This window comes from Fistularia commersonii, chromosome 18 (genome assembly GCF_037954325.1).
Source record: "Fistularia commersonii isolate RoL2024-O1a breed Wild chromosome 18, RoL_Fcom_v1.0, whole genome shotgun sequence".
NCBI classification, from domain to species: Eukaryota; Metazoa; Chordata; class Actinopteri; order Syngnathiformes; family Fistulariidae; genus Fistularia; species Fistularia commersonii.
The window spans coordinates 10963369-10976520 of NC_141301.1; the positions used below are offsets into that span (position 1 = coordinate 10963369).

Below are 13152 nucleotides of genomic sequence, written 5' to 3' on the forward strand. Positions count from 1 at the left end.
TACTTGGCCTCTCCCGGAGTACTCTGGTTTGAAGAAGACACTGGGAAACTGCTGAAGCATTTCCTACCGTGCCTCTGGCTTCCCCTACCCTGCCTTTTGATTGGAGGAAATGAAGCAGCAGAAAAGGAGATGACAACAGTTGTTGATGGTTTTTCATGCAACCTAATATCTTGTTTTCATCCAAGCTCAGATACTAGTCTTTTTCCTGGCAAACAAAGAGGTGGTAAACTACTAATCATATAAATCATTTAGCTTCAAGTGACGGGCCTAAACAAATCCATATTAGAAGCAATGTATTATTACTTGTTATTAAACAATTTTATCTATAATTGTGACCATCAGCTCAAACAAAAAGTAAAGCATATGTTTTCTTATCGCAAAGGTGAATAGTAATCCTGTTCTCTGTCATTTATTCTAAAACCCATGGCAGAAATTTGCATCTCCTCATCCATGGTTTCAGTCGTGCTTTTTTTTTTTTTCTTCAGCTTCTTTATTCTTCCCAAGGTTTGCAACGCATTCCCTATCTCACTGTTATGATAATGATTGCCATCATCAGCAGCAATGGCAGAATTGCTCTCACAAATGACTGAAACACACTGAGGACCAAAAAAGGAGGTAATGATATCAATTACAGCTTGGTTGACAAGCAGCAAAAACAGCACTAGAGACTATTCTAACTGAACTCATGCTTAGCAGCAGCAACACAATTGAAACTTTACAACATAGCTTGGCTAAGAGATGAGAGATGGCAGACGAGTCTATTTAGCTCAGAACTCAAACTGATAGTCGCTATGACACAGTTTTCCTCAGAAACTCTCAGCTGCTGGAGGCAACCCAAAATTCTACTGAAGCAGCCATATTTTAATTCCCTGAATAAAACCCCTTGACGTATGTGATTACATTTGAAAGGATGTAATTAACATTTATCAGCTGAACTACTCAGAATGATAATTAGCATGACCTGACCCATTTTTTGACCTGTCCCAAATATGTTTTACTGGTTTTATTTTTAGCATTTTTATCTCACCCAGCATATTTCGAGTCAGCACTGCATATTTAGTTGTAGAAAAATAGCGCTCACTAAATTATTTATAATTTAATAAATTAATGAACGTAACAAAAGTTCTTAAATTATCACACATGGTGGGATTTGCTGTCTCAAAATAGAGGATATTCAAAAAAATTTCAGGACTCTAACCCCCCTGATAGAGTAAATATAGACAGTAACAAAACATTGAGGAGGGTAAGTACTCGTTTCATAAGCCAGTATCCTTATGTGCTCTGCTATGGCTGAGTGGACCCAGCAGGATAGTAAGGCCAGTGTTAGACTTGATTCACTCTTCCCAACAATCAGAAACTTTCCCCAATAATTAGCTCTCTTCAGAGAATTGGATGATAACTATCGTAAAATTTTGTCTGGAGCACTTTTTAAATCGGAAAATCTATCAAGACATATGAGAATGTTTATCACTATATACAAATCAATAACTTCACGTCACTGCCACATGCAATCACATGCGCAAACAATAGGTTGCTGGTGTAAACTGTACTGAAAATGTTAAGTTTAACATGATTTTGTGTATTAAAAAAAGTTACAGAGTTGGCGCACCTTTTTTTTCCTCTGCATATTTCAATATTTGTATTTTTGGTTTTGTCTATAGACTAGTGAGTCAGTGTGACAGTGCAGCCCACACTCCTCATATTGATTTACTTAATGCAGTTGCAAATGTCTGCAATGGGCATATATGACCCTTATATTAATAGAACAAAATATAGCTATTCCTATACACTCTATGGCCAAAAGCATTCACGCACCCATCCAAATAATCAGAATTTGGGGTTCCAATCACTTCCACGGCCACAGGTGTATAAAATCAAGCACCCAGGGATGCAGACACTTTTTACAAACATTTTTGAAAGAACAGGTATATAAATATATATATATATATATATATATATATATATACATACATACATACACCTCGGTCGGCCACAAGACAGTTCAGATTAGACAGTAGAAAGGTAATACTCATAGGAGCTAAGAAAATGATCAATAACACAATAATTAGACACTAAAGAGCACCTCTTGGGTCAAATTTGAAGAGCTGTGAACTTCTTCATATCAGTCCAAAAGGAATATAATTCAGTCTATTTGGTTAATGAAATGCATTGTACATATTTCTTTTCAGATGACCTTTGGAAACTGTCTGTCAAAGTTCCCCTTTGATTTATATTGTCTGTGGGTTGAGCCCTTCCTCCAGGCAGTTTTACTAATAACAGGATACATGGCCACTGCAACAGATGCTAATGAGCAGCTGCCCTGAGCTTGAGACACCCTTGTTACAGGAGGAAGAGTTTAGTTTACATGCAGAATAGCTTTCATCAGCAGTAACATGGGCATATGGTTGCTGAGCTTCGTATTCTGCAGTAAACAATGATTGCCCCCTCTGACGAGCAGGCCTGTTCGTTCACTCACGTTTAATATTTCTCTGCTGAAGGGATTTCAGTGAAAGAGGATGTTTGGTAATTATGTGGCCGGTAATGTATTGTTGATTCAATGTTAATTTAGTAACTCCTAGATATGCATTTGACCCCAGATTAAACAGAGATAAGTACTTGGCACCCAGGACAGGCAAAACATGCTTATACAGTATGTTCTCTGAAGACTGCACAGAACATACATATTTGATCAAACTATGTCGTGCAGTAGAAGTGTTGAATGTGCAGCACCTTAAAAGCCAGATTCTGGTGTTACACCTCGCATAGGACTAGATTTTAATTCGGAATTGTCACTGTTTATGTTTTTATCCTTGTTGTTTTGGTTGTCCTCACCCTTGCTGTCTTTTTTTTTTTTCCCATTCTGTTGTCTATCCTTGTTCACTCTGCTTTCTTTATTTATGGATGTCTTTTGCTATCTTGTAGCAAATTGTCCCTCTATTTATATTTATACCTATATTTATTGATACTGTAAATGTTGCACTGCTGTGACAAAAGAATTTCCCCTATTGGGATCAATGAACTATGTCTTATCTCAATTTTGAATAGATTCTGCTAAAATATCTTCCTCACTTTATCTCTGTATACTCCTCCTGTGCCTTCTGTTGCTTGGACTCTTGCCTTTTCTGTATACATGCAGTCTGTGGCTCAGATATTTAGTGATACTGATCTATTCATGGTCACTGTAATTTCATTTGATCAATAGATGGGTTTTATTTGCCAGGGCCTTTTTTGTCCAGATGAAAAATGCCCAACAGTCTCTGTCAGTTGTCACTGGAAACAAGTAGCCGGGAAAGAAGCACTTTGTTTGAAACATCAGGTTGCTTTTTACGCCTTCATTTATGTTATACCACCATGTCAAAGCTATTATTCCTACATGACAATGTGGATTCCCTAGTGTGTCTTTGTGAATTAAATGTTTCTCACCGCAACCATGCACTTTGCATCAACATAATGCCAAAAATTATTATGCTTATTGTTTTTCAGTATCCTTCATACTCTGGGGGATGTTAGAGCTCTGGAAGCTGGACTGACTGAAGGAGCATGGTCAAACACCAACCCCTCCAAGTCTATGAGCGCCAGTTGTGCTTGTCATGTATCACCGGTATCTACGGTTGCCGCTGGAAACGCTACCAACGTTCCCATGATGACACAACCAAGGTAAGAAGAGCAGGCTTCATTCAATGAAAATGTTATTAATTTTGAGGTACTTAGAAAATACATAAGAACTGACCAACAGACATCACCTTGCTCAGCAGTAGATTGTGCCCAACCTTTAGATGTACTTTCGATGTTCAGCTTTTTATTCATCTAATTGTAAACCCTTAGTAGTGTTAATCCACCAGAATACGTTTTGATTCATTTTACATGTTACTTACTTTTGAATTCTGTTTTACAATTTTAATGTAACTGTTACTTTATGTTTTGATAATAAGAACTGAACTTTAACTGTTTGAAATAGTAAGGCAGGTCAGGGCAAGGCAGGAATTGTATTAGTAGCGGCCCTAGTTTTTGGCCCACATCACATAATTCTGAATACGACACATCAGCAGTTGAAGTTTGGTTCACTCTAGTTTGACAACATATTAGACCTGATTGTTCATTTGTTTTTCTCAAGGTCCTTTCCAATTCGGTCAAATTTACTCTGAAGGTTTCGTACAGACCTATGTTGATTTTCATTTATTTATCTATTTTGTGCTTGTGTTTTGTGTTCTCCTGGTATCCTGGTATTAGACTTGTTCTTATTTCATTTGAATACTTAGAAATACTGCTTAATGTTTGGTATTTGTAACGCTTCCTATGTTGTGAGGAACAGTTGTGTCATCAGCAAGAAAAACATTGTCTCAAAATTGTTGGCTGCCATTCCAATAGAACTGTGCCAAGTTACACATGTAACCTGGCTCTTCACAGTGATAGGCAATGCTGCCAATCCTCACATTTGTGTTTGACTATGATCAATTAAAACACCTTTGACTAATTTTACTTGTAAATGGAATCACCTTTGCTGTTTGCTGTTTTTCATTATCAATTTCCAATCAGTTTTATGACATTTAAGAAGAAATCAAGAAGTGTACTTGTTTCTTTTATATGAACTCCTTTTTTGTCTTCTGTAGAGCCACAACTCAACCATTTGCTTAGTATTGACATAAAAAGAACTGGCATTGTGCACTTGTTGAGTGCATACATCGAGAAGCAATTTAATGTCCATTACCAGTATGCAGTGGGGAGAACAAGTACTTGATACACTGCTGATTTTTCAGCTTTTCCCACTTGCAAAGCATGTAGAAGTCTGTAATTTTTATCATCGGTACTCTTCAACTGTGAGTGTCGCATTTGAAAACAAAAATCCTGAAAATTGAATTCATCCACATTGAATGTTTTTTTAGAAATTAATTTGCATTTTATTGCATGACATAAGTATTTGATCATCTACCAACCAGTAAGAATAGCGGCTCTCACAGGCCTATTTGTTCTTTAAGAAACCCTCCTGTTCCCCACTCAATAACTGTATTAACTGCACCAGTTTGAACTCCTTACTTGTAAAAGACACCTCTCTACACACTTAATCAAACAAGCTAACTTCTCCACAATGGTCAAGACCAGAGAGCTGTGTAAGGACATCAGGTATAAAATTGTACACCTGCACAATTTTGGAATGGGCTACGGGACAATAGGTAAGCAGCTCGGTGGGAAGGCAACAACTGTTGGCACAATTATTAGAAAATGGACTAAGTTCAAGATGACGTTTAATCTCCCTTGGTCTGGGGCTCTCCATATAAGATCTCACCTCGTGTGGCATCAATGATCATGAGGAAGGTGAGGGATCAGCCCAGAACTACATGGCTGGACCTGGTCAATGACCTGAAGAGAGCTGGGACCCCAGTCTCAAAGAAAACCATGAGTAACACACTACGCCGTCATGGATAAAAAAACCTAAATCCATAAAATCCTGTAGTACACGCAAGGTCACCCTGCTCAAGCCAGCACATGTACAGGCCTGTCTGAAGTTTGCCATGACCATCTGGATGATCCAGATGAGGAATGGAGGAATGGAAGAAAGTCATGTGGTCCGATGAGCCAAAAATAGGGTTATTTGGTCTAGGCGCCACTCGCCGTATTTTGAGAAAGAAGAAGGATGAGTACAATCCCAAGAATACCATCCCAATCGTAAAGCGTGGAGGTGGAAACATCATTCTTTGGGGATGCTTTTCCGCAAAGGGGACAGGATGACTGCACTGTATTGCGGGGAGGATGGATGGGGCCATGTATCGCAAGATCCTGGCCACCATCCTCCTTCCCTCGGTAAGAGCCTTGAAGATGGGTCGTGGCTGGGTTCTCCAGCATGACTCCGTTAGAAGCATCTCAAGGTCCTGGAGGTCCTGAACCCAATAGAAAATCTTTGGAGATTGCTGAAAGTCCATCTTGCCCAGCGACTGCCCCAAATTTTGAAAGATCTGGAGAAGATCCGTATAGAGGAGTTGGCCAAATCTCTGCCGCAGTGTGTGTAAACCCTGTCAAGAACTACAGGAGACATCTGATCTCCGTAATTGCTAGCAAAGGTTTCTGTACCAAATATTAAGTTCTGTTTTTCTGATGTATCAAATACTTATGTCATGCAATAAAAAATAAATTACTTAAAAATCATACAATGTATTTTTCTAGATTTTTTTTGTTTTATATTCCATCACTCACAGTTGAAGAGTACCTATGATAAAAATTAGACCTCTACATGCTTTGCTAGTGGGAAAGGCTGAAAAATCAGCACTGTATCAAATACTTGTTCTCCCCTCTATACTCTCCCCTCTACTGAATATTGATGTTTTTCATAGTTGTCAGCATCAGATCAGATGCACTAGTTTGTGAATTTGATCATGTCCACCTGCTCTAAGTCATGGTATGGACATTGAAGCCATGGCGCTCTGCACATACACAGAAGACGATGTCATACTTGCTGTACATTTTGAGTATGATTAGAGTCACAATTTTGCAAGACATGAAAATCAGGTTATCTCAAAAGGCCACATTACCAAAAGGACAGAATTCCTGAAGATTTTGTCTGGTTCGTGGCCTAAAGAATCTATATCGGTCTTCTTACCAAGCAAGTGTGTCAGCCACACAGACAGTTTACCCCTGCTGCAAGTTTGGGTCAGCATTATTTTCTTGATAAATGGCTATCTGAGTGACTGTTGTGCCTTTTGCACCAAATGATAGACTATGGTTCTAAAACTGCATTATGCATACTCATTATGCCCTCTGTTTGGTAATATCTATACACATGCCTGTAAAAAATATTGAGACCAATGCAAATTTTTCTGAAATCAGCATCTCTACATAGATGACAGTGATTCTATACATCTTGAATTCCAATATGCCACACCAGTTTTCTACCTAATAAGGTACCAATGAGGTGATTACCTGAACCAAATCTTATTTTATGAGGAAACGTAAGAAAACCCATTGCTGTGGTTGTCACAATCCTCTTGCAACAGGATCAACTGGAAGGCAAAAAAAGTGCTGGTAGTTTATCAAAAGTAGTTTATCAAAAGAATAAAAAAGAGAATGATTGACCATGCAGGAAAAAAATGAAAGGAAAAATGTTGTGTGAGGAAAATAAGCATGTGTCGTCAGTTGTTTATAGAATAAGATAAAGATTCTCATTTTACTCAAAGATATAACAACAGAGAAACTAAAAATGTTGCAGTTTTTTTCATTTTTTTTTTTCCACAGTTCTATGTGTGTATATTATTTGTTTTTCTTTCAAGTACTCGTCCTGAACCTGTTAATGAGTTCTATTAAATTCGGATTACATTTTAATATCTGAAAGAAATTATTCACATCATTAAACAGCGATATTGGACCCCCCCACCCCTACTGTTGACAGGAAAAAGGATACCATGTAGTTTTTCCTATTACTAGTGGTGGTTTTGTTAGCTAGGTGAAACAAAATGTGCAAAGTCTTCAGACTCTGTTCATGATGCTTAGTCCTTTTTAAATGGTTTAGAATGATATTTGTCATGACATTAGTGTAATGAGCAGTTAGCTTATTTAAGAAAATATTTCCCCCCTCATTCAAAAATTATTTATTCACCTCTGTTTGTAATCATATCAATGCCTTATTGCACATTAGATGTGATGTGGTCAGAGAGGCCAGACTGAGATGTTTGGACATGTATTGAGGAGAGATAGTGAATATATCAGTAGAGCGGTGCTGATGTTGGAACTGCCTGGCAGGAAGACCTGGAAAAGTAAATTTGTAGATGTAGGGAAAAGGGGCATGAAGTTAGTTGGCGCTAGAGGAAAGGATGCAGAGAATAGGTTTGGACGGGGGCAGATGATCTGCTGTGGCGACCCCCTAAAGGGAGCGGCCAAAAGTAAAGATGAGTTTCTTAAGTAAGAAATTATTGTGCATATCAATTAATTTGTCATAAGACCCCCTATCTCTTTTTGGCATTCTTCTGCCACAGTGGCAATTTGGAATTCCTCTGATGGATCTGAAAAGAATAGTTAAACTCAATTTACCTTATTTTTGCATAATTAATCTGTAATCTGGCAGTAAAGGACTAACAGCAATGATGGTCTAAATGTCCTTTCACCATCCAGAACAAGGCATGCAGTATATCGCTCTTTATCTAAGTAGCTTCACCAATCCCAGAGGACTTTTCAGTATTATACTGAGAGTATGTGGGTGGAGCTTTGTTGCAGATGAGTAGACACCAGAGGCTGGAGTGGCTTGGTAAGCTGTGCAAAAATTGTGCTGCATTTCATTATGTCCTTTCACATTTTTACATTCAAATCCCTCATTTCCATCTCTGTTTTGATGACAGATATAAGCCCATAATTGCAAACAACTCAGACAATACTTTATGTAAATTGAGTTCACAATATTAGAAATTCCTCTCAAGTACAAAGTTATTGAGTTTCTTTCATCAGCACCTTAAAATTCAACCACCAAAAGGCTGATGACAATTAGAATCTTCACCTTATTATTCTCAACCCACATCAATAATTCTTTGAAGAAGTTGGAAGATAAACACTTTTCACAATGTCAATGTTCTTTCACAATAGACAACAGCTCATTTTTGTTCCAGCACATATTTTGGCAAACTGTAATACCATATGAGACAATCTAAAGTTTGTTTTTAGTTTGTTTTGATTTTTTTACTCAAGCTCTTACTGTGTTTATTTTTCAGCACTAACAGTTCCTCTCGCAGTTAACCTCAAGGAATTGTGCTTATTAATGGATCTCATTGAGAAAGCTTCATAGTTGCTTCAGTCAAAGTACTGTGATGTAAAATTACTAAATAATTCCAGTGCACTAGCTGTGAGCACTCAGGATATGTATCCACTTCATGTAACAGGACCTGAATGAATCACTGAACCATGAAGAGGGGTATTCTCAAATGGAAACAAATGTTTGCATATTCATTGCCAACAAAATAATTATGTTTTTATTTTTATTTATTTACTTGCTTTTTTGAGTAGTAATTTAGTTTTTTTAAGTGATGGTTGACTGCAGTGAGCAGTCAAGATCACTGAAGCTAGCTCTATCTGAGCTCCAAGTGCTTTTGTAAGGAGACCGCTCATATCTCACTGTGCAAGCTGATCTGGCCTCTCAGTAATAATTGAAAGTATTTCCATATAGCCTGTGTTTACTATTCATGCCACAGTTATACAGAGGTTTCAAAATTGGAAGCAGGGATGCTCTTTGTTCAATTGTCATTGATCTTTTAGTCTTTATATCAACATAATCTAGCCTTGGCCATTGTAGAAATAATGGAGACTCCATCTCATCATATGGAAAAAAATTAGAATGTGATGGTTAGAACGGATAAGGAGAATTTCAAAAGGAAGAATTTTCTAAAATCCCCAGTCTTTTCAGTTTTTTTGGAAGAACATTTATTTACTTATTTTTCATATTATGTCCTAAGATGCACCTGGATTTTTTTGTTTGATTTATTTATTTATTTGTTTCTGTTACTATCATTATGGCCAACCTGCAATTTTAGCCATAAAGAGGGAGAAGTGGCTTAAAAATGGTAAATATTTTAGGGGAAGTGATAATCCCCAGAATTCTCAATTTTATTTTCCCCATCTGGTCCGTTTATGGTTCAAATGTCCAGGGCAGTCATTTAATCAGATGGAAGACTATGCAGGGAAGTTGAGCACTGAGCCAGTGATTATGGATGTGCTGAGATTACATTTTACCGCCACACAAAAGTTGTCGAACTACTCTGTCACATTTAGCATTGAATTTTTTAATGATGATGGATTTTTTTTTTTGTGTTATTTTTTATTGTATTTTTCTTTAATGTATGCCAACTTTTCTTGATGACTCACACACCTTCTCTGTACCAAGTATGTTTTCTCACTGAGTTCCCACACCCTCTGAAGCATTATTAGAGGGACATTCCACTCCAAGCAAATTATAAGGAAAACAAAGGATCAAACCACAATCACAATTCTTATAATTCCCAGTTAACAGGTTCTGTTTTTAAAAAAATGGGATATGAAGATATAAAGACTCATCCATCCATCTTTTGCTGCTTATCCTGCACTCCGGGTCGCAGGGGATGCTGGAGCTTATCCCTGCTGTCATCGTGCTAGAGGCTGGGTACACCATGGACTGGTCGCCAGTCAATCGCAGAGATATAAAGATGCATATTTTAAATATATACAGCGATATAAAGATGCGTATTTTACTTTGCAGAAATATGCTTGAGAGATAGCTCACCAGAACACTGGCAGACTGGCAGAACACGGACGCTCACACTGCAGAACTGTCAGACAGTGAACCGAGAGGCTGAGAGTGAGGAGCACACATGACTGCATCTCCTAGTCAGCTTTGACAAAGTGACAGGTGGATGAGATTTTGCGTTCGTACACAAGAGCTGTTCTTTGGTCTGTTATCAAAGCTAACCTCAGCTTGCCAGCTTGGCTTTCCTCCTCTCAATGTGTTACTGAGCTTAGTCATAGTTGCTGCTAATTAAATTTTCCTTTAAATCCCTCACTGTCTGTCACTGTGACTGATTGATTGTTCTCCAAGTGACATTGATGTAACACATACATAACTACTAATTCTAGTGCTGCTGCCATCCCTACTACCATTGCTCTACAATATCAGTATAATGTTGCATTTTGTTGATTTAATTCAATGAAACCTTTATAAATTTATTATTTAATTTAAGTCTGCTTGATAGCAAAGCACTTAGCAAGGTATCCATACAACCTCATTGTTTTTGAATTATGAATATCCCTAATTAAGACAATATTAACCAATGGTCTTCAGATTAACTGGCACAAAAGCCAAGATGTCATTTGGAATAGTGTCCTCCGCTGTCTGTTTCCTCTTGGAAACTGGGGGAAAATGTGACAGGAAAATGTTGGGATCCCCCTATTCAAAACAACATCAAAAGGCAAGATTTTGACTGCTACTTAATCAGCACTTTACTAGAGAGCAGCTTTAAGCAGTTTAACAACATCCAAGCAAGGACATCTGTGTCAACTTTGGATGAAAAACCTTTGAGCCATGGATTTTTTTTTTTTTTTTTTTTAGGTTGAATGGCAGGAAAAAAAAGCAAAATAAAGTGAAAAGTATTTTCCAGAAAATCAGTAATTCATTCCGTGGTGAAAGTTCCCTTGTGCACTGAAAAAATAGACTAAAACTGTTGATTGGTATATTATAGTTCAACAAATCACTCAAAATGTCACAAAATATCACAGGTTTATTTCAATAGCATCATTTCAGAGTTTGTCTTCTGCTCGGTAATCCCACACAACATCCTGTGCAGAGCATTCAATTTGCTTTTTGGTCAGATGCGACTGAGGCAAACCGTATAATCAGAAAGTGTTTTTGATTATTCCATATCACATCCTGATGATCCCATTTTTTAAAAACAATTTTGTTCTGATCAACTTCCTTCTGTTTGGATGCATATTTTACATTAATGTGTCCGCGCAGTAATGCTGCATTATAAAACAATGGAGCAGACCAAGTGTGAAATGCCAGGGACTTATTTGGTTATGCCCAGGAATGTGACAAGGGACTGAAGTGATGAAGTCCAGTGAAGATAAAACCTTAAAACAAGACTCGTGTGAGACAGTATCTTGCCACAGAAAAATTACTGTCAACAAAAGAACAGTGCCATTCTATTTTACTGTTTTTGAGCATGACTCAAAAAAAGTACATGTCAAAAAATACGCCAGTGTATGTCATGAAATTGTGATTATTTCCCACACACTTTACTTGGATCAAAATCGTTCAGATCACTGTGATTTTTTTTTTTTCTTCTCCAAGGGCTGATTGCCACGAAAGCAAACAGAATAAATGTCATCGTTTCATGCACTGCTATCCTGCAGTGTTCTTTGCAGAGATTGTGGTGTACTTAATGGATTTGTATTGTTCCAGTGTCAGTTCATGGCAGTGTGTCAAATGAAATACTAGCTGTCATCTCAGGCTCTCCCACAAAGACAGAAGAAGAGAACTGTTGTTCATGGTGCTGAGATTGATTGATTGCCGTTTATGTTTAAGAAACATTGTTGCATATATTTCATAATGTGTAGCCATGCTTTGAACAAAATGGGCTTACAATACATGTGCATGCCAGTTTAGATAAAATATAGTTGAGGTAAAACATGCCACGCCTTATGAAACACTGCATTTTTCATGTAATAACAAGACATGTGTGAAGAGGGAACATAAATCCGTGAGTGATTTCTATGTTGAATCCTCTGTGACCTAAAATGAATCTATTCATGACCCTTTGATCATAATCAGATATTCAAATATTTCAATGCGGACAGATCACAATGGAAAATATTGATTGCCTAAAAACCTGTGAGTAAATGCTTCCCTGCTTGATAAACAAAAGTGTCTGTCATGAAAAGTTCAAAGGATCAGTGTGAATTAATTTAAGTTATAAAAGACAATTTCACATAAAGTCTCAGATGGTTTTGGCAGACAGTTAATCAAGATAATGTGATTAATTAAAGAGACGCCAGTGTTTGGGGCCCTTTTTAAGCTCCTGAAAAATGTCTCCCCTCTGGCGTTTGGTCTCGCAGACATGTTCAGGTAGTTGTTAAGGCCCATGGGAAATAGTCTCTCAAGACTGAGCAAAATTCTCTCACACGCACACACACACACACACACACACACACACACACAGTATACACCGCGTGAACTGATGGAAGAGGAAATTTTTATATCAACCAAGAAGAAATCCTCGCTCTTTAGCTGGAAACTTTGAACATTGAGTCCCTTTTGCTTTGTGGAATTATCATTTGTACATTCCTTTTCCATATATCAGCTTATCAGATTAAGAACAATTTCTTTGAATTTTAACATGTTTTTGTATTTCTACTCCTTATGTTTAGTATAGCCAAATATGTCACACTCTTAAGACCACCCTAATGATTTGGCAATAAATATAATAGGGCTTCTTTCCCAAGCATTTTATTACTAACTTTATATTCTCCAAGCAAATTTGATTTGTTTATTTAATGTTTGATAAATGAGTTTTCAGAGCTCTATTTAATTGATATAATAAGCGATGTCAGGTATTTCTATATTTTGTCGGTTGTACCTGTTAGAGCCAGACCACACTATTTCTGCCCTCTTCTCATTATAATGCCCTAAATTGTGTTACATTCTGTGATATT

The 13152-nt window shown here is 37.4% G+C and overlaps 1 protein-coding gene across 4 annotated transcripts in view; it reads left to right on the forward strand.

Annotated features, from left to right (window-relative positions):
• Positions 1-13152, forward strand: part of gdpd5b (glycerophosphodiester phosphodiesterase domain containing 5b) — a 39034-nt gene that overhangs the window by 9009 nt on the left and 16873 nt on the right. For all 4 annotated transcript variants that reach the window (XM_086164001.1, XM_086164002.1, XM_086164003.1 and 1 more), the window contains exon 2: positions 3484-3657. In XM_086164001.1, the coding sequence (XP_086020127.1) occupies positions 3541-3657 (117 nt within the window). In that variant the 5' untranslated portion in view covers positions 3484-3540. The remainder of the gene's footprint in view (positions 1-3483; positions 3658-13152) is intronic.